The sequence below is a fragment of the Callospermophilus lateralis genome, chromosome 3 (genome assembly GCF_048772815.1).
Source record: "Callospermophilus lateralis isolate mCalLat2 chromosome 3, mCalLat2.hap1, whole genome shotgun sequence".
Classification (NCBI taxonomy): Eukaryota; Metazoa; Chordata; class Mammalia; order Rodentia; family Sciuridae; genus Callospermophilus; species Callospermophilus lateralis.
The window spans coordinates 118954591-118978486 of NC_135307.1; the positions used below are offsets into that span (position 1 = coordinate 118954591).

Here is a 23896-nt window from a genome sequence, read left to right on the forward strand (position 1 = left end):
TTCTGTAATTCATATGTGTGTGTGTGTATGTTCATTTTTATTATGGTACTAGGGATTGAACACAGGGTCATTTAACCACTGAGTCATATCCACAGACTGATTTGTTTTGTTTTTGAGACAGGATCTCACTAAGTTGCTGAGTCTGGCTTTGAACTTTTAGTCCTCTTGCCTCAGCTTCCTGAGCTGCTGGGATTACAGGCATGTGCCACCACATCTGGTTATCTGACTTCTTTAGAAGTTGATTTATTCTTATTCTGAGAAAGCCATTCAAAAAAAGCAGCCTCTGGGACTTTGGAAATTTACCTTTATTAAAAAAAAAAACAAAAAACAACAACTGTATCATCAGTAGTTTCCATTGATCATGCATAGATCGTACTGTTTTGTGTTCGATGGATGGAAGTTTTGTGTTCGATGGATAGAAGTTTTGTGTTATTATACTTGGATAATTTTTATAGTTTAGTTTTATATTATCTAATTACCTACAGTTTAATTTTGTGTTTTCTATTTTTTTAAATAGTAATACTATTTTATTTTATTTTTAAAAATTTGTTCTAATTAGTTATACATGACAGTAGAATATATTTTGGCATTATACATATATGGAGTATAACTTTTCATTCTTCTGATTGTACATAATGTAGAATTACATTGGTTGTATAATCATATATGCACATAGATAGTAATGTCCAATCATTCTGTCTTTCCTGTTCCCATTCTCCCTCCCTTCCTTTCATTCCTCTTTGTCTAAATATTTTCTTATTTATTTGTTTCTTGCCTTGAAGGGAAACCTAAGTGTCAAACTGGTGGAAAATCTAAGAGGACAATTCAAGGCACTCATAAAACTACTAAGCAGGTACGGCGTATATTACTTTTTATTTAGTTACTTTTAATTTAAATTCCTGAATATATTGTAAGTTATAAAATACAATATTTTAGTACTTATTATATACTTTATCTTCATGTGAAAATTTAATGTAGCATTTTAAATTTAACAAATGTGTGTATTATACTCATGTGTACCTAGTTTGTGCTAAGTATTTATAAATATTAATGCTTATTAATGTTTATTTGGTTCTTATAACAACCCTTTGGTGTAGACATTATTATTGTCCTCACTTACAAAAGTGAAGTTATATTACAAAAAGAAACTGAGGCAAGGAGGCTATGTAACATGCTAGTAAGTGACACAGCCAGTATTTGAAGTCAGGTTGTCAGTTTCCATAGTTTTAATTTTAACCCTTCTGCTACAGTTCCTTTTTCGTCATTCTTGGTGTTAATCTGAAGCCTTTAGGTTTGTAGGGTAGTGTATATATTGTCTCTAAAAGTTTTCAAGTTCCTCTACTAAAATGTGTGGAGAACACAAACTACCTAATTTTTGGGAAAGTGTTCATAAGTATAGTTATCTTTTAAATTCATTGTTGTTTTGTTTTTATATACATTATGTATGTTATGTGTTATTTTAGTTTGGTATTTTTTAATATACTAGATATATTATGTAAAATAATAATGTTATAAGAGGAAAACATGGACTTCTAATTAAGATATCACTGTGAGTTTACAAATAATTTTCACTCCCCACACACAGAGGCATCAGTGATAAAATTTTTAAAAGGAAATAGGATATTTTAAACAGTAAGATAAAAATCTTGGTGGATGTGAAGAAAACAAATATGTATATTGACAGGTAAGTGGAGTTGGGGGCAAAACCAAAAAGGATAGATTTCTAGAAGATCAATTCCAATGGGAATGCCGCACCCTACCTGTGCACAGTTACTAATCAGTTAATCCACATCAATAATTAATCCAGGGGATAGAGTTGTAGCTCAGTTAGAGCACTTGCCTAGCATGTGTGAGTCACTGGGTTTGATCCTCAGTATCACATTGTCTATATATATAACTAAAATTAAAAAAAAAATGTTTATTATTGTTTTAGTCCATGTTTTCTATTGTTTAGTCCACTGCTTAGGTCACACATCTCATAATCTAATCATTTTATCTCTGAAAAATTTTGAATTGTCTTATATATGAGCTTTTATGGGACACTTTATATCTAAACCATAACAGTCGTATTCTTAAAGGTAAAGACTTACAAGGCCCCAATAAAAGACCCATGGAAGTGGAACAATAGTGGGCTAGATTGTTGGTAACCATAAAGGCGACGAAAATAAAAAGGTAAAAGATCAGAAACTCGATCTCAAAATAAGTTTGCAAAGCAAAATATCAAATCACATGTGGAAAGTAGCATCATAAAATAGAGTATTCCATAAATGAGATGGTAATGAAATGACATTTTTTCTAAAGAGAACTTTTAAACTTTTAAAGCAGTGAGTGTTAGAATAACTATAATGCAAGATGGAGAAATTAGAAATGTAATAGGTGAATATTAATTTTGAAAATTTATAATTAAACAGAAACCCAGATAAAAATCTTAGAAATGAATGTGTTATCAGTGAAATTTTGAAAATCTTCAATTAATGGAATAAACAATATATGGGACAAAGAGTTTACTGAAAGAAAATTTGTGAATTGGAGGACAACTTAAAATATAACTTGGAGAATTACAGAAATAGAAAATGTGAAAGAGAACTTAAGATTGATAAATTCTAATAACATGTCTACTAAGTCTTCTGAAAGTAGAGAATAAATAACAGGTGTATTGAAAATATCCCTTACTCTATGAATTCTCAAGAGCTTCAGGGCTTCAACTGGAGCTGAGTAGGGTGAATAAAATAGGTTTATACTCAAATTCATTCTAGAGAATCTTCAAAACATCATAGTTAAGGAAAAATGTCCTTAAAATTGTCAGGAAGTAAACCTGCTAGGGAATGACAGGTTAATAGAATTGTTATCAATGAAAGGCCAATGGAGCAATAATTCAAAGTTATGAAGCAAAATAACTTTTGACCCACAATTCTGTGCTTAGTCAAATGATCATTTAAGTGTAAGAGTGAAATACAGCCAGTTTATATGGTAAGACTAAATGTTTACTATTGTTTTAGTCCATGTTTTTTATTGTTTAGTGCATTTTTTTTTTTTTTTGCTTGCATTATGTCATAGCAATAGTAGTTTATTTGGCTCAAGGTTCTAGAGGCTGAGAAATCCAAGGTCATTGGGCCATATCTGGTACAAACCTTCTTGCTGAATCCTGTTGTGGAAGAAGGTATCATATGTCAAGAAAGTGTGCTCTCATGTGCACAAGAAGAAGGAAGAGAACACCAGTTCCATGATAACAAACTGACTCCTACAATAATGACATTTATTTATACATATGGGGAGAGCCCTTGTGACCTAATCATACCTTAAAGATCCCCACCTTTTAAAACTATTGCATTGGGGATTATATTTCCAACACACTGATTTTGGGAAATCATTGAAACGATAGCAGCCATTTACAAATTCTTAATGAAGAACTGTTAAAGATGTACTTCAGTAAGAAGAAAAGTGATTCTTTGGGAAAAGTTGCTTGTAAAAAGATGTGAAATATATTGGTAAGTCTCATGAACTAGATAGGTTTTTAAAAAATCCACATAACAAATGTAGAAAGATGACACTGTACCCAAGTATAACTAGTACGTGGGATATGTAAATGAATATATACAAGCAATTTCAAAATGTTGACATTGCTATTTATTATTTGTTAATATATGTGAATGTGCCATACATGTGTTCCAGTAAATCAGGAATAACTTTAGCACTCCTATTGCTAAATGTTGAGTCACCTAAGTCATCATAATCTTCAGTAAGACTTGTCTAAAATAAAAATTGACCTTATAAACCTGTCCATTTTACAGTGAGAAACTTTAAGGTGAGAAACTTTGTTTTGAGGAACTCAAACACAATGTTAGATAAAAGTATTTATGTTGAAAATGTGCTTTATACAAAACAACAGTCCCTGAAAGCCTTATACTTTTTTCATGTATTTTATTTGACTAGAATACTGCAATTGACTGTAAGATAACATCTGCAGTTGGAGATAAACACTTTGATAAAAGTCCCTCTAAAACAAGGCATCCTCGGAAAATTGATCTTAGAGCTCGGTACTGGGCATTTCTTTTTGACAATCTTCGCCGTGCAGTAGATGAAATCTACGTAACTTGTGAATCAGATCAGAGTGTGGTGGAATGTAAGGTAAGTTATGCAAAGTTATGCTTTGCGGTTTGTGTTTCATTTCATCTTATGCTCCAATTTTTGCTACATCTTCCTTGATTGTTTACCTCATTTATTTTAGTTTTAATAAATTCTATATGCATTTTATTTCATTACCTCTTAGGAAAAATTTTTCTTTTGATTTTACACTAAAATGAACATTGTGCTTGAACTTTTCTTGATTTTAAAGTCTTTGTTTTTGGCATGATTTTTATGGTGCTTTTATATTCTGTGAAAGATTTGGTAGAAAGCTGATACATAATCCTGAGGAAGGAATCAAATATTGGGGGATGTACACACAGAAGCACACACAAAAATTTTAAAAATCTTTCTTATTTGCATTCTCTGTTGGTACAGTAGGTGGCACTAGTGAGATTTTCACATTCTTTGGTTTCATGTTTAATGTCTTTAATTGAACATGCTCCCTTTCCGTTGAGATACTTATCATTCTCCTAATTCACTCTGGTCAGGGAAAAGTGAGATTGATGGCTAACCATAAACAATCCTGGGTGGGATTGGGATGTCATCATAAGGTGTGTTTTCTAATTTTAGATAACCTTGTGATTGTAATAGGATATTAAACAGACATATAGTCTATCTGTAAAAATTCACCAGAAAGCCTGGCATTTTAGTAAATACTAATTATATATTATATTAATTTTTATTGAAAAAATTATTTTGAGAAAAACCAAAGCAATATGTCTTTATATAATTATTAAAGAGATAACTTCTGTTTTAAGTGTGAATATGGTTGAAACCCTTGGAATTCATTATTTAGCTTTAGAATTATATGAAGGGTCAAAGAGACAGCAGTTGTGTTTCCTCTTAAATTGGAAAGAACAAAAATGAATTTTAGACTAGTTTGAAGATATTCATCAAAACCAAGTTTCAAAATGAGCGGTAGTTGAAATTGTCCAAATACATGATGCGGTAGTCACAATTAATATTATTATTGTCATTATGTAAAAACTTTTTATGTTTTAAGAGAAATACTTCTAAATAAAACCATATCCTTAAAGAATAATGAGTTAGCAGATTATAATGGAAAACACTACTGACTTAGTTTTGGGTTTTAGCTTCTAAAAAAGAGCATGTGGGTCTAGATCATCTCCAGATCAGTCATAGAGATCAATCAATTCACCAGATTCTTTGATTTTTGTGATTAAAAATGACATATGTCTGGGCTGGGGCTGTAGCTCAGTGGCAGAGCACTTCATGTGTGAGGCACTGGGTTCGATCCTCAACACCACATAAAAATAAATAAGGGCTCAGCAGTAGCTTACTTGCCTAGCACGTGTGAGACCCTGAGTTCTAGTCTCAGCACCATGTATAAATAAATAAAATAAAGGTCCATCAAAAACTTAAAAAAAAATTAAAGAAATAAAATAAAATGAGGCCATGCTGTCCCTCTACAACTACCAAAAAAAAAAAAAAAAAAAAAAAAATTAAAACCAAACCAAACCAAAAAAATTTGTTTGGGAAATAATGTACTTCTTTTAAAAAAAATGTTTTTTAGTTGTTGTTAGACATTGATTATTTATTTATTTATATGTGGTGCTAAGAATCAAATCCAGTGCCTCACAAGTGCCAGGCAAATGTGCTACCACTGAACCCTAGCCCAAATGTGTACTTCTTTAGAGAAGTGAGATTGACTAATTATAATCGTGTCTCATTTAGCAAGCAGAAACTCTGGCATCTGCCTCTGATACTTCTGTGTTTGAGGAAGCTAGAAATGTAACTTATTTCTGGCTCTGTCACTCATTTATCTAAAGCTTTGTGAAAGTTTAATAGTAATATAATTTTTTTTAATGTAAGATGTAGATTAAAAGATGGAGAAGGTTTTGAGAAAATGAGAGGAATGCTTGTACTATGCCAAGATTCTCAAAGACTTATGCTGAGAAGTAAAATCTGGGAGAAAGCTATTCTCATTTTCTATTTTGGCCTTCTCTAGGACTTACAGCTGGTAATGTAAAATGATACAGTCTAACATTTGGTCTAAGCATATGCTGGGTAATAACTAGTGTTCCTTTTTTGTTTACATATTTCTCTATTTTAGTTATCAAAGCATTGCCATCTATATCCTCATTTGGTTAGTACTTTGTAGATATGTAACTCAGGGATTTCCCTTCATTTTGCATGTAGATTCAATTCTTGTTTTTGTTGATGCTCTAAAGGATTTATCCTCATTTGTGATTTTTGTGTTTTAGCCTTAATTAAATAACCACAGTTCAGTTTTGTGTCCCATATGTAAAGTGTAGTTAGTACCATCTTTGTTATGCAATTCACATGATAAGTGTAGCATGTTAGTGAAAAATATTTTTACTTTTTACCCAGGAATACAGACCACACTTCCCTCTGTAATTAAAAGAGGCTAAATTCTTCACTTTTTTGAGTTCGAGGATGTGTCTGTTATGACATCAACTGTTTCATTGCTTGACTTGCTAGGAACTGACATCCCAGCAAAGACATACTCTAATCACCACCCCTATGTTTCCCTTGCCCCCTTATAAAATGGGCTAGAGGGTGGGCTAGGAGGAGATTGCCTTTTGGGCTATGTACAGTTAATGAAGTGGTGGTTATCTCATCAACTTATTCTCACAAAAAAATGAGATGAAACTTTAAGGAAGTGTTCTTGAAGTTTGTGGGTGTGGCTGCAGGGAGGAGGGGCTGGCATCTTTTCTCTACCAGGATATTTGATGTGCTGAATGATTTTGGTGTGTCTGGAATGTGTTAAAAGAGTTCTGGGGGAAAGAATGTTGGGAACACATTTTACTTTCCTTTCCCTGTTTTCATTTTAGCTTGGGGAGAGTTAGAAGCATATTCCCAGAAGTTTGGGGGCACCCTCAGATACAGATACTGATGCTTATATGTGTCTAAGACATTTTGTAGCACAATAGGCTTACTAGAGTATTCTAGGTAAGCTGGGTCTGAAGGATCTCTAGGGTAGTAGTATGCTTCTGAAGGAGTTCTTTGTGATCAAGTAAAGAGGAAACTGGTGAGATTTATGTTTTATGTGAGAGAAGGAGCATAAACATACCTGAAGATGTTAAAGGCTGAGGGGCTTCCTAAGGTAATCCTTGGCTATGTGAATGTATGCAAAATTCTGATGGAATTGGGCAACAGGAACAAGGGTGAACCTGCATGCTGCCTAGAGATCATGTGTGCTACCTGTGCAGAAATCACCATCAGCGCACACATTAGTTAGAAGGCACTGACTTCAGACTGAATCAGAAAAACCATGGATGTGTTGCTTCCTGGTAGCACTTGATTCTGTTGGGAGTTGGCATAATTTGAGCCCTGTAGAAAAGGTCAGCTGATGACTGTGGCAGACCCATCACTAATGTTTGGCAAGCTTTGTAAGTAGAATATTGCTCTTTTCTTACAGCTGCTACTTATGGAAGAAGACATAAGTTTATAAAAGAAGGAGAGTGGGAACAGAAGCATGGGGGAGGAACGGAGGAGAGAGCCAGTAAGAACAAGCCTTGCCCTTTCCCACCACAGGCATCTGGTAGAGGCTGTGGAATTCTCACTTGTGCTAATGAGGCATGTTGTCCATAGATAGAATTTAAAAACTATGCTTTGATCATTGAATATGACTGAAAAATTTTGGAATTTTACTGATCATACTTAGTAGATTTAGGATTCAACAGAGTAGTTATGGGGAAAAACAATTATTTTATGTTTATATGTCAGTTGAGATTTGCAGTTCAACAAGTTAGGGATCAAATGGAGACATGAGAAAATGTTCTGAAACGTATAACATACAATATAAAAGAAAATAAGGGGCTGGAGTTGCTAGAGCACTTGCCTGGCATGTGTTTGATCCTCAGCACTGCATATAAATAAATAAATAAAAATGAAAGATCCATTAAAAAAAACTTTATAATTAGGAAAAAGAAGAGTCACAGATGGACAAATGAGAATGAGTCCAGGGACAGAGAAGGAATAATCATAGAAGTAAGAAGACTAAGAATAGTAATGTTCCTAAAGTCATAAGAGTATTGTGGTCAAGGTTGACTGAAGTTAAGAGAAAGCCATTTCTCTTTGACATTCAATAGGAACAAGAACAGATGGGATCAAGGTGGAAATTTGTGGTAAGAGTTTGAAATTCTCTGCTCTTATTATTTTTAAAAAGTAGGAAGTATATGGGGTTGGAGGTTTGAGGAAATAGGGTCTAAAATAACTGATAGAGAAGGCTGACTTTTAGAACCACAAGATTACTTGGCAACCTGGAAGGTGACAACTAAGAAAATTCTCTTTTCTGTATAGTTTCTTGTTTTCTTCATTATCATCTTCTCTCATCAGCATTGAACATGTTTCTCTTTCATCCTAAAAACAAAACAACAACAACAAAGCAACCCCAAACCCCAGATCCTCTCTATTTATTCTTTAGTTTATTCCCCAAACCCCATGCCATTTTCCTCCTTCCTTTCTTAGCCAAGTTTCATGAAAGTGTTTTCTGTATTTGCTGCCTCCATTTTCTTTTTTTCCTATACTCATTAGTCTTCTTGAATCTGGTGTCATGTCCTATAGAGCTTCTGTTAACTCCTGTGAAGGTTGCTCGTCAATTTATTGCTAAACCTAGTAGATGTTTTTTAGTTTCTTCCATGGTCTCTGAGCAGCTTTCCATACCGTTGACTGATTCCTTCATTTTAGAGAACTTTCTCCTGTGGCTTTTATGGAGTGCCCTCTACTAATTTTCTTGTTCCTTTGTTTGACTGTTATTTTTGTATCCTCTGTATTGAATTTTTCTTTGCCACCTGACTTTTAATTGTTAGGATCATTAAGATTCACTTCAGGCTTCCTCCTTGTCTCACTAATTTATACTTATTCTCTGAAATTTTATTCAGGCCATGGCTTAGTTTACCATTCCTTTGCTGTGGTGATTCAGAAATTTATAACCCTAGCCTATATCTGCCTCTCTTATGATACTCAGAACTTTATGTCCACCTTCCCTAGTTGGCTTCTTGACTTGGATATCTTCCAACACTTTAAACTGGCATATATAAAACTAAGTTTAATTCTCTTTTTCTCATCATAAACCTGGAGATGTGTTTCTCTTTGAATGGCAAATTCTGAATGGCAAATTCTGCCTCCACTCAGATGTTTATTCTTGAAACTTGGGAGACATCTTTGATTTCTCTCTTAACCTCAGGAAACTATTGTCCAATGAACTAATTTATTTCACAATTGCTTTCTAAATCTTTGCAATCCATTCCATTCTCTAATTCTCCCCTGCTAACATCCTAGTTCTTCTTCTAGTTCAAGATGCCATGATAAAATGCTTAGATTACAACTGCATAGGATACTCTGCCTTCTTCCTATCCATTTTCCACACTATAGGTTTAATGATACATAAATATGAACATGACTCTCTTAGTATAATAGTGTTTTCTTTTTATTTCTTCTTTTTCTTCACTTGAGAGTGCAATTGTCAGGTCACAATACTACTAAAGTTGGTCAAACTTAATTATCTGGACTAAATTATGGTAACATAATTATTCCTTAAGAATAGGTATCATACCATACTTTCACTACTACTACTTCTATTTTTTTTTTTTGGTACTGGGGATTCATCCTAGGAGAACTTATCCGCTCAGTCATATCCTCATCCCCTTTTTATGTTTTATTTAGAAATAGGATCTTGCTAGGTCCCTTAGGTCCTCATTAACATGCTGAGGTTGGCTTTTGAACTTGGTGATCCTCCTGCCTCAGCCTGCTGTGAGGGGTACGGCACTGTGTCTTGCTTCCATACTTTCACTTTAAAAGTATTTCTTCTCATTTCTTTATATCTCTTGATGAAACTACCATTCTTCTATTACCTTGTTTTCTTTGTCATTATCAAAGTTCCTATGCACTCATTTTTTTTTGCTTTCTTCCCCCCCTGCCTTCATAAGCATCTTCCCTCCTCCTAGTGTCAATGAATTGCCCTTTTAAGACCCTTATTACTCTGGTAAACTATTTTATTTTTCTTCTTGGTATGTCCCCCTGTACTTTTTTCCCCTTTTATGGTTCTTCTTACCAATGACAATCATTCTGAAATGCAGTTCTGATCATATTACTACTCTGCTGCAAGGTATTTATTCTGTATTCACAGTGTTTTGAATCTAGAATAGACTCATCCTTTTGGATTTTAAAACTTTCTTCTAAATGGTCTTAATTGATTTTTCCAGGCTTGTTATAATCATTGCTAATCTTCCTATGCGTTCATTTCAGATGAAGATCAAGACCTCAGGATCTAAACCCAAATTCTAGCACTTCCTATAATTTAGGAGACTCGGGAATTCCACTTGGGGACTGTTTATTAAAAAAGGATTTAGTGCCTTATTTGGGAACTGGAATTATCCAACAATATGAAATAAACTTTGCCCTGAGACTTTGTAGGATGTAATGTCAGTTGTAGACACTTAGAAGCTTTTAGCTGAATAGAGTAAATGGAATGTTGAGAAGTGAGTATTTATTCCAGTCAGTTTGGTTCAAGAATAGTAACTAGAGGGTAAAATTCAGTGCTACCTATTTCTTTTTGTTGATCTCATTTGATTCATATTTTGAGTACCTCTACAGATATGCTTCTCTAGTCATTTCATTCATAGATATGAGTTTTGGATACTCTAGAGAGAAGTAGTTTGGACATTATCATCTTGAATATTGGGGTATCTTTACAGTGGCATTAGGTAACTGAATCTGATGAAACTGCCACTTCAATTTCGTAAAAACTCTTTTGATTTGAATTTCCTGCTTTATGGAAACAACTGTTGTTTGGGATTTCCAAGAGATGCACTTTTTAGGCATGTGATGACAACTGTTTCTGGAGTGTAAGTATTTTGTTCTATTATTGAGGGAATATGTGCTTGCGGGACTGAGAGCGAACCTTCTGAAATGTAACTATAGGGAAAAAAAATAGTCTGAAGGAAAAAAATTAAATAGGATATTTTTACTTATCCGCTAGAGAAGGGATTCTTTCTTGGGATTCCTGGACCCATGTGTGTGAATCACCCAAAAGTATTGCAGAATTATCTTGATCATATATATATTATTCTTATTTGTGAATCATCCAGAAGTTTCACAAAATTATTTTGATCATATATATTATTTTGAGTAAAGTTTCCAGAACTTTCCTCAAATTCTTAAAGATGTGACCGGAAAAAGATAAATTGCAGATCCTGGTTCAACAAGTTTTCCACTTAAACTCTGCTTTCTTAACATAGATGAGAAAGGATCATGATGGTTTCTTCATCATCCCTTCATGATCATCATGGAGAGTTAGAAATTTAACTTCCTCCCTGAAATGTTAGCGAGTGCTATCTTACATCACCATCCCAGGAAGGACTTAGTCAATTTGTCTCCGAAGGTTTTACCCAACCCCCATTTGCCTGGTCTTGCGTGTCTTCCAGTAACAGGTCACAATTTTGCTCAGTTGCAGCACAAACTCAAGCCTGCGTAAGATAATTGAATAAAAGCAAGGCAAAACATTAAAAAGGTAAATGTGGGATCTATAGTTTTTACTAAGTGACAATTAAATTATGATGTTTGGGTGAAGACCATTTCATAGGAATTTATTGGTGACCTGAAGTTTGAACTGATATCCTTGGGTAGCAAAGAGAGGGCTTGAAACCTTTAGGAAATATATTTTCAAAAAGGGTTGACCACCAGGAACATCTTACCCAGTGTTCTTGGGCAAGAGACTTATTTTCTGCTTCAAGAAGAGGATGAAACAGTTCAGGTGAGACCTAGCTGCTGCATTATGCAGTTGTACCCCATCCCTCTTTTGCTTATTATTTTTTTTAGTATTTAATAGAGTGATTTAAGTGATGCTTTGCAAAGGTAATCCATGAAGACATACTATCACTGAGCTTGCATTACTAAGTGCATTGGTAATAATAATAATAATATCAGAAACCATAATTAACTCCACACTACTCACCTGTGCTATGCTTTGAGTTGTTGTAGAAACTAATGTCTCAGATGAATATTCTCTGAAGCTTGGGTTTAGTCGAAGTGCTGCAAATGGTGATATGGGATTGAGTTCTTTATATTGTCATTAATTACATTAAAGTGATACAGTTGTTATGAACTAATAAGTATAATTTACTTATACCAGCTATCCCTTCCCCCCATATAGACGAAATTGAACAATTTGCAAGGTTACGCATACATAGTACCTAGTCATATACAAATAAAACAGTTTCTTTAGTAAATATGTATTTGAAGATTCTTATTAATTTCTGTGGTTTTCTTTCTTAATGAGTAGTAAACTTATAATTTATATCATTTTGGAGGCTATAGTACTATTTGGTGGTTTCTCTTTTCTCTCTTTTTTCTTTTGGATGTATTTAGTTCATTGCTCATTGTTGGTTTGTGTTTTCAATAAAATTGAAATTTTCAATAAAATCTTTAGTGAAGACCGTGTCATCTGCTGTTTTGGTTTCTGCCACACTTCTGGATATATGTCATAAAAACATAATACTTGGGTCTTAAACTTAGTTTGTGGTATTCTACTAAAAATTTAAGGGAACATCAAAATATTTGGGAGTATTTCTAGAATCTCTCATTGGTAGTTAATTTTTAAGGTATTGTTTATCATTGGTAAGCTCTAGGCACAATGATTTTTTTTTAATTAGTGGTGTTTTTGTTTTAAAATTATTATGGGTACTTTTTGATATAGGATAATAAAACTTAAGCTTAAATAACCTAATGGCTACACTAATGCTAATTCCATAGATGAGCTCTGTTCACAGTAGAGTGGCATTCTGTACAAGATTTATCATGAAATTATTTAATAGAGTTGAGTCCTTGAAGTATCAAAAAGAATGCATTTTACAAGAATCCTGGGAGATAGAGAAGTTCCTATAAAAGGAACAGCTCTTGATTCTTTATTATAATTAGAAAATATTTCTTTTAAAACTTCACATTTAGAAAATAGAGAAATAGAAGTAGACATGTTATCATTTAACTTTGTCAGAAAAAAATGAAAAATATATGTAATTGGTAATAGAAATCAAATGGGGCCATAAATTATGAGATGTGAGTATCCTCTGAGAAATAATATAATCCAACTCTCTTATTTTACTGATGAGAAACTAAAAGTAAATGGCAAGTCTGAAATTATATGGTAAGATAGTAGAGCTAAGGACTTTAGTGCAAATGGACTTACTTTTACTCAACAACTACTTACTGAATATTTATTACAACGTACAATGTTCTGGGTGTTACTTATGAATCTAAGCACGTTATAGCTATAATAAAAATGCTTTAGGTCAGACATCAACATATTTAAATGCCAGTTTTTCTTTTTTATTTACATATCAAGAGAATATTCATGGTGCTCTTTCTGTGGACATTATATTGCATTATTTACACTTTTATTGAGAATCTTTTAATTTTTAAAATTATTTTTATTAATTTTAAATTATAATTATTTTATCAGATAATGACTATAACATAGAAGACAGTTCTTCTTGCTGATTAGACTACAAGGCATACCTGGTAGCAAAGGATATAATTCTGTTGTATTACTCTTCTGGGTTATTGAAATGATTTGAGATTTTATTTTTTGAGAAGAAAGTATAATCAGTATTTGTCTTACTGAATAAGTTTTGCTTCTCTGTGCGTGGTACCTCAATGAAGCTATTTAAAAAAACACACTGACAGCAGTAACTTAGAAAGTGAGCTGTACTAATACAAATACATATGGTTAGAAGGAGAAGACTTTTATTTGTATGGCACTTTTGAGTTTTTAATATGTATTAATTTTAGTTATCATACTTGATAACGCTTGTTAGGTGACTTCTGGCTTATAGGATCATAAGTGTGCGCGTGTGTGTGTGTGTGTGCTAGCCTATGAAGGGAGAATAGGAGATTTCATGGAATAAAAGTCCTTCCCGTGTTGCTTCTAATCTAGTCATGTGACTTTGGAAAAAACTACCAAACCTTATCTAACCTTTTTTTTCTATAAATGGGCAAATTGGATTAGATGAAATCTGAGGCCCCTTCAACCCTACATTTAATTTCATATTGGGAGAATATTCTAGGCAAAAGAAATACCTTAAGCAGTTGTTTGGGGGTAACTATGCAGACATCTATGGGGTATTTGAATTGCATTATGCTTTTTTTTTAAATTAAGCACCAAATTATTTATTTTTATTGTGTTTCATAGTCTCTCAAATCTATTAAAGAGTAATCAGTTTACCCTTAACTTCTGTTATAAACAAATTCAGGTGCCTAGTCATCATAATCTTTCTTGGTTGTAGAAAATGTTGGCTTACTTGCAGTCTTTTTCAATTTTGTGGATAACACCTTTTTTGATATATTTGGAAAATCTTATATATGTGCACAAGTAGGTATACTAGTGTGATAGCTCCCATATCCAAAAATCATTAGCCCATAACCAATGATGCACCCATTTATTTTGAAGAAAATCCCAGGTATCATCTTTTCATTTGTATACATTCCAGTGTGTATCTCTAAAAGATAAGGACTTTAAAAAAATACGTAATCAGTCATGGGGGCATTATGTTGATTTTGAGTTTATAACTAATCATCTTTGTCCATTCACTCTTAGTTGCATTAAGTCTGATTTTTCTTAGTGAATGTTTTTGTGTTCTATTATCAAAACAAAATATCAGGCAGGCAAAGTATAATTTATACAGAAAAGGGGGCTATTGAACTCATAGTTTTGGAGGTCGAAGGGCATGGCACTGGCATCAAATTAGTTTGGTTGTGGGTCCTCTTTGCTTTGTCATATCATGGTGGGAATGTGGGTCTGGAAGGAATCACATTTGAAACTAGATAGGGATTAGGATCTTCTGGTCCCTTCTGAGGGCATGCCATAATTGACCCAAAGATCTCCATTGGGCCCTGTCTCTTAACCTTTTACCACCTCCGAATACCTCCAACCTAGGGATCCAACCTTTAACACGTAAGCCTTGGGAGGACACATTGATGTCATATCCAAATCATAGCAGTGGGAAATTACATAAGAGAAAAACATGTAGGGAAGGCAACTTGCAAATGAGATGAGATAAAAATTAGTTGGTAATTATAATAAAATATCTGTATTTCTACCTTCTGCAAATTTCATTGGCCTTTGGAAGTGCTGTTTAGGATTAGATTATGGGAAAATGATTTCAGTTAGCAAATTCTCATTTACAAATTTTTGGGTAGTGAATATGTTATGTATTCTTTCCCCTTGTATATTAAAAATTCCCCAGGTGTATTGAAAATTAAGGACAAATATTTGAAAGAAATGAGTGAGGATTGAAGATAACATGGTTTTGAAATTGGTTTCTTTGACACTTTGCTTTCAGATGATTTCCTGAAATCATCAGTAGCATCTTTTTTTATTAATTTCAGTAGTGTCTTTTAAAAAAACTAAATTCTTTAAAAATATACTTTTAAAAACTTGTGTCTATTTTGATAAAGTGCTTTTTTCATAAACATTCCCTTATGTCATTGACTTCTTGTATGATTCATATTTTCATCCCATTATTACCACAAGAGTCTACCACTGTGTGCATTCCTATAGCTGAGTTTGAGGGCTGTGTTGATGTGCTGGGCCCAAGAACCTCTACACTAGTATTGGGTGTCAGAAGGACAAAGGGATGGCGCCAACCATCCTGCTCTGTGCGCCAGTAACTAGAATTAATTACAAAGCAATCGAATCTGTTGCAGCCAATTGGTAAACTAATTGGTAATGTTAGCTGTACATCTATTTGTAGTTATCTGAATGCCTATACCATTACTTTCAGAGCCACTTTTGTTCTGTTTCATTCTGCTTGACAAAATGGTCTTCATAGCTTTGGGGAGAAAGATGTGCATCAGTGACCATGAGGTTGCCCCAGCTGCTTGTCTTGTTTGTATTCCCTTGTTCATTAAACACGTTTCAGGTTACAGCTGCATGGTATCACTCTGATCATTTTTGATAATGTGGAGCTAAACATTCCTTAAAATAGGCTGTTTAAGCCACCAAATGTACTTTGTGCCAACTAGTAACAGAAATACAGCAGCTCGGTAAAGGTTTTTTTTTTTTTTTTCTTTTAAGCAATGAGGGAAATCAGTAGAAAAACCTTCAAAATAAGCCATTCCAAATTAAGTTTTTCTGTGCCTTAATGTAGGTGGTTTAAGTTGAACAAATTTAATTAAACAATTTGAATTATATTAGTAAAATTGAGAGAAGGAAGCCAACTAAATTTTTAAAATTTGTCCTTTTCCTGATTATGGAATATTTTTATTACCAGTGATTTGGCATCAAGGATTAAGTTTGAAAGGAAATAAACAATACTTCTTTGCTAAGAAGTCTTTTTAAAGTAGAATGTAACTTTTATGACTAGTAAGAGCGGTACTATATTTTATTTGTGACTAACTTAGCATACATTTATTAATAGTCATACCTGATTTCTATAGAGTATTTAAAGTTTTGAAGTCTTTGTTATTGATTCTATAATGTTAACCTAAGACTTAGCTATGGAAAGATAATGTATTTGTTATAAAAATTATAACATTTATAGGTGGTTGGCATTTTCTGATGGTCATTTTCTGAGACTATTGGAAAGTTGTCTTAAGTAAATGAAACGTAAATGTATTTATGCTAAGAATGGCATGAGATGGTAAAGTGAACACAGTTTAAATTTCTTTGTCTTATGCATCTAAATGACAGCTTTGATTGATGCACCAATATTTACACATATAGTCTCACTTAATATTAGTTTTTTTTTCCTGAGCAAAAAAAAAAAAAAAGTGGTCTGTGCTTTTATACTCTTTTCTTTAAAATTTAAACCACCATTTAGATACATAACTAATCAGTGCTAAATTTTTTTTCTCCTAGGTATACAGAATATATTGTCATAGTAATATCATTTTAAAAAATATCTTTATTTATTTTTATGTGGTGTTGAGGATCGAACCCAGTACCGTACACGTGAAAGGCAAGCGCTCTGCCATTGGGCTATAACCCCAGCCCAACCCAGTAATTTTAGACTATCTAAAGAAGAAAATTAGAGCACAGTATTGGTAGTTATCATGAATGTGTACAGTGGGCACAGGTCATCTATTTACTTAAGCTGATTTCAAAATGATTCATTGTCAGATTTAGCCAATTTAAAATTTCTCTGGAAGCTTAGTGTCTGTATAAATGTTGCACTTGATAACAGAAGGCAAATAGCCTATCATAAAGAAAACTAGCTTTAAACCACACGGAGTTGCCTTTGACATATTTAGCTTTTTATCAGCTGCATAAGAAATGTTGGTAAAATTTTAAGTATTAATTTTCTAACATGTTTCTTTTTCTTCCTTCTTTACCTTTTTAAAATAATTTTTTTAAGAGCAGTTTTAAGTTCACGGCAAAATTGAGAGAAAGGTACAGAGATTTCCCATTTGCTTCCTACCCACCATAGATCTTCTACATATTTTGTTAGATTTATACCTAAGTATTTCATATTTTTTGAATATTAATGTAGATGGTATTGTGTTTATTTACTGTGTAAATGCTTGTTGTATGTAAGGTGTAGAACATGTTTTGATATGCATGTACACAATGAAATGATTACTTTAGCTATGCAAATTAATACATTCATAGCCTTACATTGTTTATCTTTGTGTGTGATAATAGCACTGATCTGGAACTTGAAATTCTCCTGCCTCAGCCTCCGAAGTAGCTGGGATTACAGGTGTTTGCCACCATTCCCAGGTGTATTTTACATTTTGTTGAATATTTCCTTTGCTATGCAGAAGAGTTTTAGTTTGATGAACTCCATTTGTTCATTTTTGTTTTTTTTTGCTTGAGAATTTGGTGTGGTATTCAAAAAAGAATCATTGCCAAGGTCAGTACCAAGGAACTTGCCATTTTTGTTTTCTTCTAGGAGTTTTATAGTTTCAAATCTTGCATTGAGGTTTTTAATCTATCTTAAGTTGATCTTTGTAGTGTAAGACAAGGTTTTAGTTTTAATCTTCTGCATGTGGCTATTCATTTTTTAAAATACCATTTATTGAAGATGCTATTCATTCCCCACTGTGTCGTCTTGGTGGTCTTGTCAAAAATTATTTGTATAATAATTTATATGTATAATTTATTTGTATATGCTTGCATTTATTTCTGGACTTTATGTTCTATTTCATTGGTCTGTGTGTCTGTTTTATGCCAATACCTCTTTTGATTACTATAGCTTTGTAATATAATTGGAAATCAGGATGTATGATGCCTGTACTTTGTGTTTCTTTTTTAGATTGCTTTGGCCATTTGGTCTTTTGTGATTCCATACTTATCTTAGCATTATTTTTTCTATTTCTGGGAAAATTGCCAATGGAATTTTGATAAAGAATTGTTTTGAATGTGGATATTGCCTAAGATATTAAGAACATTTTAGCAATATTAATACTTCTGGTCCATGAACATGGAGTTTATTTCCATTTATTTGCATCTTCAGTTCTTTTCATTAATGTAGTTTTCAGCGTACAGGTCATTTAGTTCTTTGTATTTAGTTCTTAAATATTTGACTCTTAAGATGTTATCCAGCTGTAAGTTCAAAGTCAAATGGTAGGCCCGGGTGGGACTCTTTGGAAACTTCTCTGGGATACCCAACAAAAATTGATTGCATGAAAGGCACACTGTCTCTTTCCCTTCTTAGAAGACCCATTATCTTCTATGAGAAGATCCTCTTTCCCTGTTTATCTCTTCAATAAACTCATGCCTGTTATTCATAAAAAAAGATGTTATTATAATTGCAGTTTTAAATATTTTTTCAGATAGATTATTATTGGTATAAAGAGATGTAATTGATATTGATTTTATATGGTTCATTTAGAACTTCTAGCAATTTGTGTGTGTGTGTGTGTGTGTGTGTGTGTGTGTATTTTAGAGTTTTCTACATGTTTACATTTCTTCTTTCTTTCTAATTTAGATGGTTTTGTTTCTTTCTTCTCAAATTGCTCTTAGGAGTACTTTTAGTACTATGTCTAATAGAAGTGGCCAGAGTGGTAGATATCTTTGCCTTACATCAGTCTTACAGGAAAAGCTTTCAATTTTTTCTTCATTGATGATGATGTTAGCTGTGGGTTTTTCATATATGGTCTTTGTTGGGGTAAGGAAATTTCTTTTAATGCTTTAAAATTTTTTTTTGTAATTGATTTTTTAAAAAATAAATGATAGCAGAATGCATTACAATTCTTATTACACATATACAGCATGATTTTTTTATATCTCTGGTTGTATATAAAGTATATTTACACCAACTCGTGTCTTCATACATGTACTTTGGATGATGATGTCCATCACATTCCACCATCCTTGCTAACCTCCTGCCCCTTCCCTTTCCCTCCCACCACTCTGCCCTATCTAGAGTTTGTCTATTCCTCCCGTGCGCGCCCCCTCCCCCCTAACTATGAATCAGCCTCCTTATATCAGAGAAAACTTCGGCATTTGTTTTTTTGGGATTGGCTAACTTCACTTAGCATTATCTTCTCTAACTCCATCCACTTACCTGAAAATGCCATGATTTTATTCTCTTTTATTACTGAGTAATTATATGCCACATTTTTTAATCCATTCATCTGTTGAAGGGCATATAGGTTGGTTTCATAGTTTAGCTATTGTGAACTGTGCTGCTATAAACATTGATGTGGCTGTGTCCCTGTAGTATGCTGTATTTAAGTCTTTTGGGTATAGACCGTGGAGAGGCATAGCTGGGTCAAATGGTGGTTCCATTCCCAGTTTTCCAAGGAATCTGCATACTGCTTTCCTTATTGGCTGCCTCAATTTGCAGTCCCACCAGCAATGTATGAGTGTACCTTTCCCCCCACATCCTCGTTGACACTTATTGTTGTTTGTCTTCATAATAGCTTCCATTCTGACTGGAGTGAGATGATATCTTAGAGTAGTTTTGATTTGTATTTCTCTAATTGCTAGAGATTCTGAACATTTTTTCATATATTTATTGATTGATTGTATATCCTCTTTGAGAAGTGTCTGTTTAGGTCCTTGGCCCATTTATTGATTGGGTTATTTGGTTTTTTGGTGCTTGGCTTTTTGAGTTCTTTGTATATCCTAGAGATTAGTGTTCTATCTGATGTGCTTTACTCCTACTCTGTAGGCTCACTGATTCACCTCACTGATTTTTTCTTTTGCTGAGAAGAAGTTTTTCAGTTTGAATTCATCCCAGTAATTGATTCTCGATTTTATTTTTTGCACTATAGGAGTCTTATTAAGGAAGTTGGGGCCTAATATGAAGTGATGAAGATTTGGCCCTACTTTTTTTTTTCTACTAAATGCAGGCTTTATGGCTTAATTCCTAGGTCCTTGATACACTTTTGAGTTGAGTTTTGTGCATGATGAGAGATAGGGGCTTAATATCATTTTGCTGCATATGGATTTCCAGTTTTCCCAGCACCATTTGGTGAAGAGGCTATCTTTTGTCCAATATATGTTTTTGGTGCCTTTGCCTAATAGGAGATAACGGTATTTATCTGGGTTTGTCTCTGTGTCCTGTATTTTCTACCACAGTCTACAAGTCTATTTTGGTGCCAATGCCATGCCATTTTTGTTACTATTGTTCTGTAGTATAGTTTAAGGTCTGGTTTAGTGATGCCACCTGCTTCACTCTTATTGCTAAGGATTGCTTTAGCTACTCTGGGTCTGTTGTTTTTCCAGACGAATTTCATGATTGCTTTTTCAATTTCTGTGAGGAATGTCATTGGTATTTTGATTGGAATTACATTCAGTCTGTATAGTGCTTTTGATAGTATGGTCATTTTGACAATATTAATTCTGCCTATCCAAGAACAAGGGAGATCTTTCCATCTTCTAAGGTCTTTAATTTTTTTCTTTTGTGTTCTGTAGTTTTCATTATAGAGGTCTTTCACCTCTTTTGTTAGATTGATTCCTAAGTATTTTATTTTTTTTCCTAGTTTCTCTTTTAGAGTGTTTGTCTCTGATGTACAGAAATGCCTTTGATTTGTGATGTTGATTTTATATCCTACTTCTTTGCTGATTTCATTTATTAGTTTTAGAAGTTTTCTGGTGGAATTTTTTTTGGACCCTTTAGATATAAAATCAAATTGTCAGCAAATAGTGATAGTTTGAGTTCTTCTTTTCCTGTCTGTATCCCTTTAATTTCTTTTGTGTGTCTAATTGTTCTGGCTAGATGTTCAAGAACTATGTTAAATAAAGTGGTGAAAGAGGGCATCCCTGTCTTGTTCCAGTTTTTAGAGGGAATGCTTTCAATTTTTCTCCATTTGGAATGATGTTGGCCTTGGGCTTAGCATAGATAGATTTAACAATGTTGAGATATGTTCCTGTTATTTCTAGCTTTTCTAAAGTGTTTGACTATGAAGCAGTGCCTTATTTTGTTGAATGCTTTTTATGCATCTATTGAGACGATCATATGATTTTTATCTTTAAGTCTGCTGATGTAATGAATTACATTTATTATTTTCCATATGTTGAACCAACCTTGCATTCATGGGATAAACCCACTTGATCATGGTGTACTATCTTTTTGATATGTTTTTTGTAATCGATTTGCCAGAATTTGTTGAGAATTGTCCATCTATGTTCATTAGAGATATTGGTCTTAAATTTTCTTTCTTTGATGCACCTTTGTCTGGCTTTGCAATCAGGGTGACATTGGCCTCATAGAATGAGTTTGGGAGTGTTCCCTCTTTTTCTATATCACGAAGTAATTTGAGGAGTATTGGTATTAGTTCTTCTTTGAAGATCTTGTAGAACTCAGCTGTGTATCCATCCAGTCCTGGGCTTTTCTTGGTTTGTAGGCTTCTGGTGGCGTCTTCCATCTCATTGCTTGAAAATGATCCATTTAACTTGTGTATATCATCCTGATTTAGTTTTGGCAAATAATATAACTCTAGAAATTTTTCAGTATCTTTGGTATTTTCTATTTTATTGAATTACAAATTTTAAAAATAATTTCTAATTTTCTTCTGTATTTCTGTGGTGTGTGTCATGATATTTCCTTTTTCTTCATGGATGTTAGTAATTTGAGTTTTCTCTCTGTTAGCATAGCTAGGGATTTGTCAATTTTATTTATTTTTTCAAAGAACCAACTTTGTGTTTTATCATTTTTTTCCATTGTTTCTTTTGTTTCAATTTCATCCCTGATTTTAATTATTTCCTGTCTTCTATTGATTTGGGTGTTGGTTTGTTCTTCTTTTTCTAGGTCTTTGAGATGTAATGTTAGGTCATTTATTTATTGACTTTTTCTTCTTTTTTGGAATGAACTCCATGCAATAAACTTTCTTCTTAGTACTGCCTTCATAGTGTCCCAGAAATTATGATATGTTGTATCAGTGTTCTCATTTACCTCTAATAATTTTTTAATCTCCTCCTTAATATCTTCTGCAACCCATTGTTCATTTAGTGGCATATTATTTAGTCTCCAGATATTGGAGTAGCTTTTATTTTTTATTTTACCATTGATTTCTAATTTCATTCCATTATGATCTGATAGAAGGCAGGATAATATCTCTATTTTTTTTTTGTTTGTTTTGGAGTTGTTGTGTGGCTTAATATATGGTCTATTTTAGAGAAGGATCCATGTGCTGCTGAGAAGAAAGTGTATTCACTCATTGATGGGTGAATATTATATATATGTATGTTAAGTCTAAGTTAGTGATTGTATTATTGAATTCTATGGTTTCTTTGTTCAGCTTTTGTTTGGAAGATCTGTCCAGTGGTGAAAGAGGTATGTTAAAATCACCCAGAATTATTGTGATGTGGTCTGACTCTTGAGCTTGAGAAGAGTTAGTTTGATGAATGTAGACACTCATTGTTTTGGGCATATATATTTATTAGTATTATATCTTGTTGTGAATTTTGCTGCTATAAACAGTGATGTGGCTGCGTGCTGTTTTTAAGTCCTTTGGGTATAAACCGAGGAGTGAGATAGCTGGGTCAAATGGTGGTTCCATTCCCTTTAACAGTATGAAATGTCCTTCTTTTCTCTTTTGATTAACTTTGGCTTGAAGTCTACTTTATTTGATATGAGGATAGAAACCCCTGCTTGTTTGCGTGGTTCATGTGAGTGGTATTTCTTTTTCCCTACCTTTCACCTTCAGTCTGTGGATGTCTTTTCCTATGAGATGAGTCTCTTGAAGGCAGCATATTGTTGGTTTTTTTTTTTTTTTTTAAAAATCCAATCTGCCAGTCTTTTGTCTTTTCATTGGTGAGTTTAGATCATTAACATTCAGGGTTATTATTGAGACATGATTTGTATTCCTGGTCATATTTGTTTATTTTTTGTATTTAACTTAACTTGGTTTCTCTTTTGATTGTTTTTTCTCCTTGAGTGTAATACCTTCCTTTGCTGATTTTTGTTGTTTTCCATTTCTTCCTCATGGAATATTTTGCTGAGGATTTTCTATAGTGCAAGCTCTCTAGTTGTAAATTCTTTTAACTTTTGTTTGTCATGGAAGGTTTTTATTTTGTTATCAAGTCTAAAATTTAATTTTGCTGGATATAAAATTCTTGGTTGGCATCCATTTTCTTTCAGAGTTTGGTATATGTTGTTTCAGGTACTTCTAGCTTTCAGTGTCTGTGTTGAAAAATCCGAGAGATCTTAATTGGTTTCCCCCATATGTAATTTGATTTCTTTCTCTTGTGGCTTTTAAAATTCTCTCCTTATTCTGTATGGCAGGCATTTTCATGATAATGTGTTTTGAGTAGATCTGTTATTATTTTGTACATTTTGTGTCCTGTAACCCTCTTGTGCTTGATTTTCCAATTTCATTCTTCTTGTTTGGGACA

At 33.2% G+C, this 23896-nt stretch overlaps 1 protein-coding gene across 9 annotated transcripts in view; it reads left to right on the forward strand.

The window, feature by feature from the left end:
* Scaper (S-phase cyclin A associated protein in the ER) overlaps positions 1-23896 on the forward strand; it is a 447154-nt gene that overhangs the window by 43196 nt on the left and 380062 nt on the right. For all 9 annotated transcript variants that reach the window (XR_013090777.1, XM_076851161.1, XM_076851163.1 and 6 more), the window contains 2 exons: positions 783-853; positions 3934-4128. Coding sequence is in view for 8 of the 9 variants with exons in the window: in XM_076851161.1 (XP_076707276.1) it covers positions 783-853; positions 3934-4128 (266 nt within the window). In the remaining variant the exon portion in view is untranslated. The remainder of the gene's footprint in view (positions 1-782; positions 854-3933; positions 4129-23896) is intronic.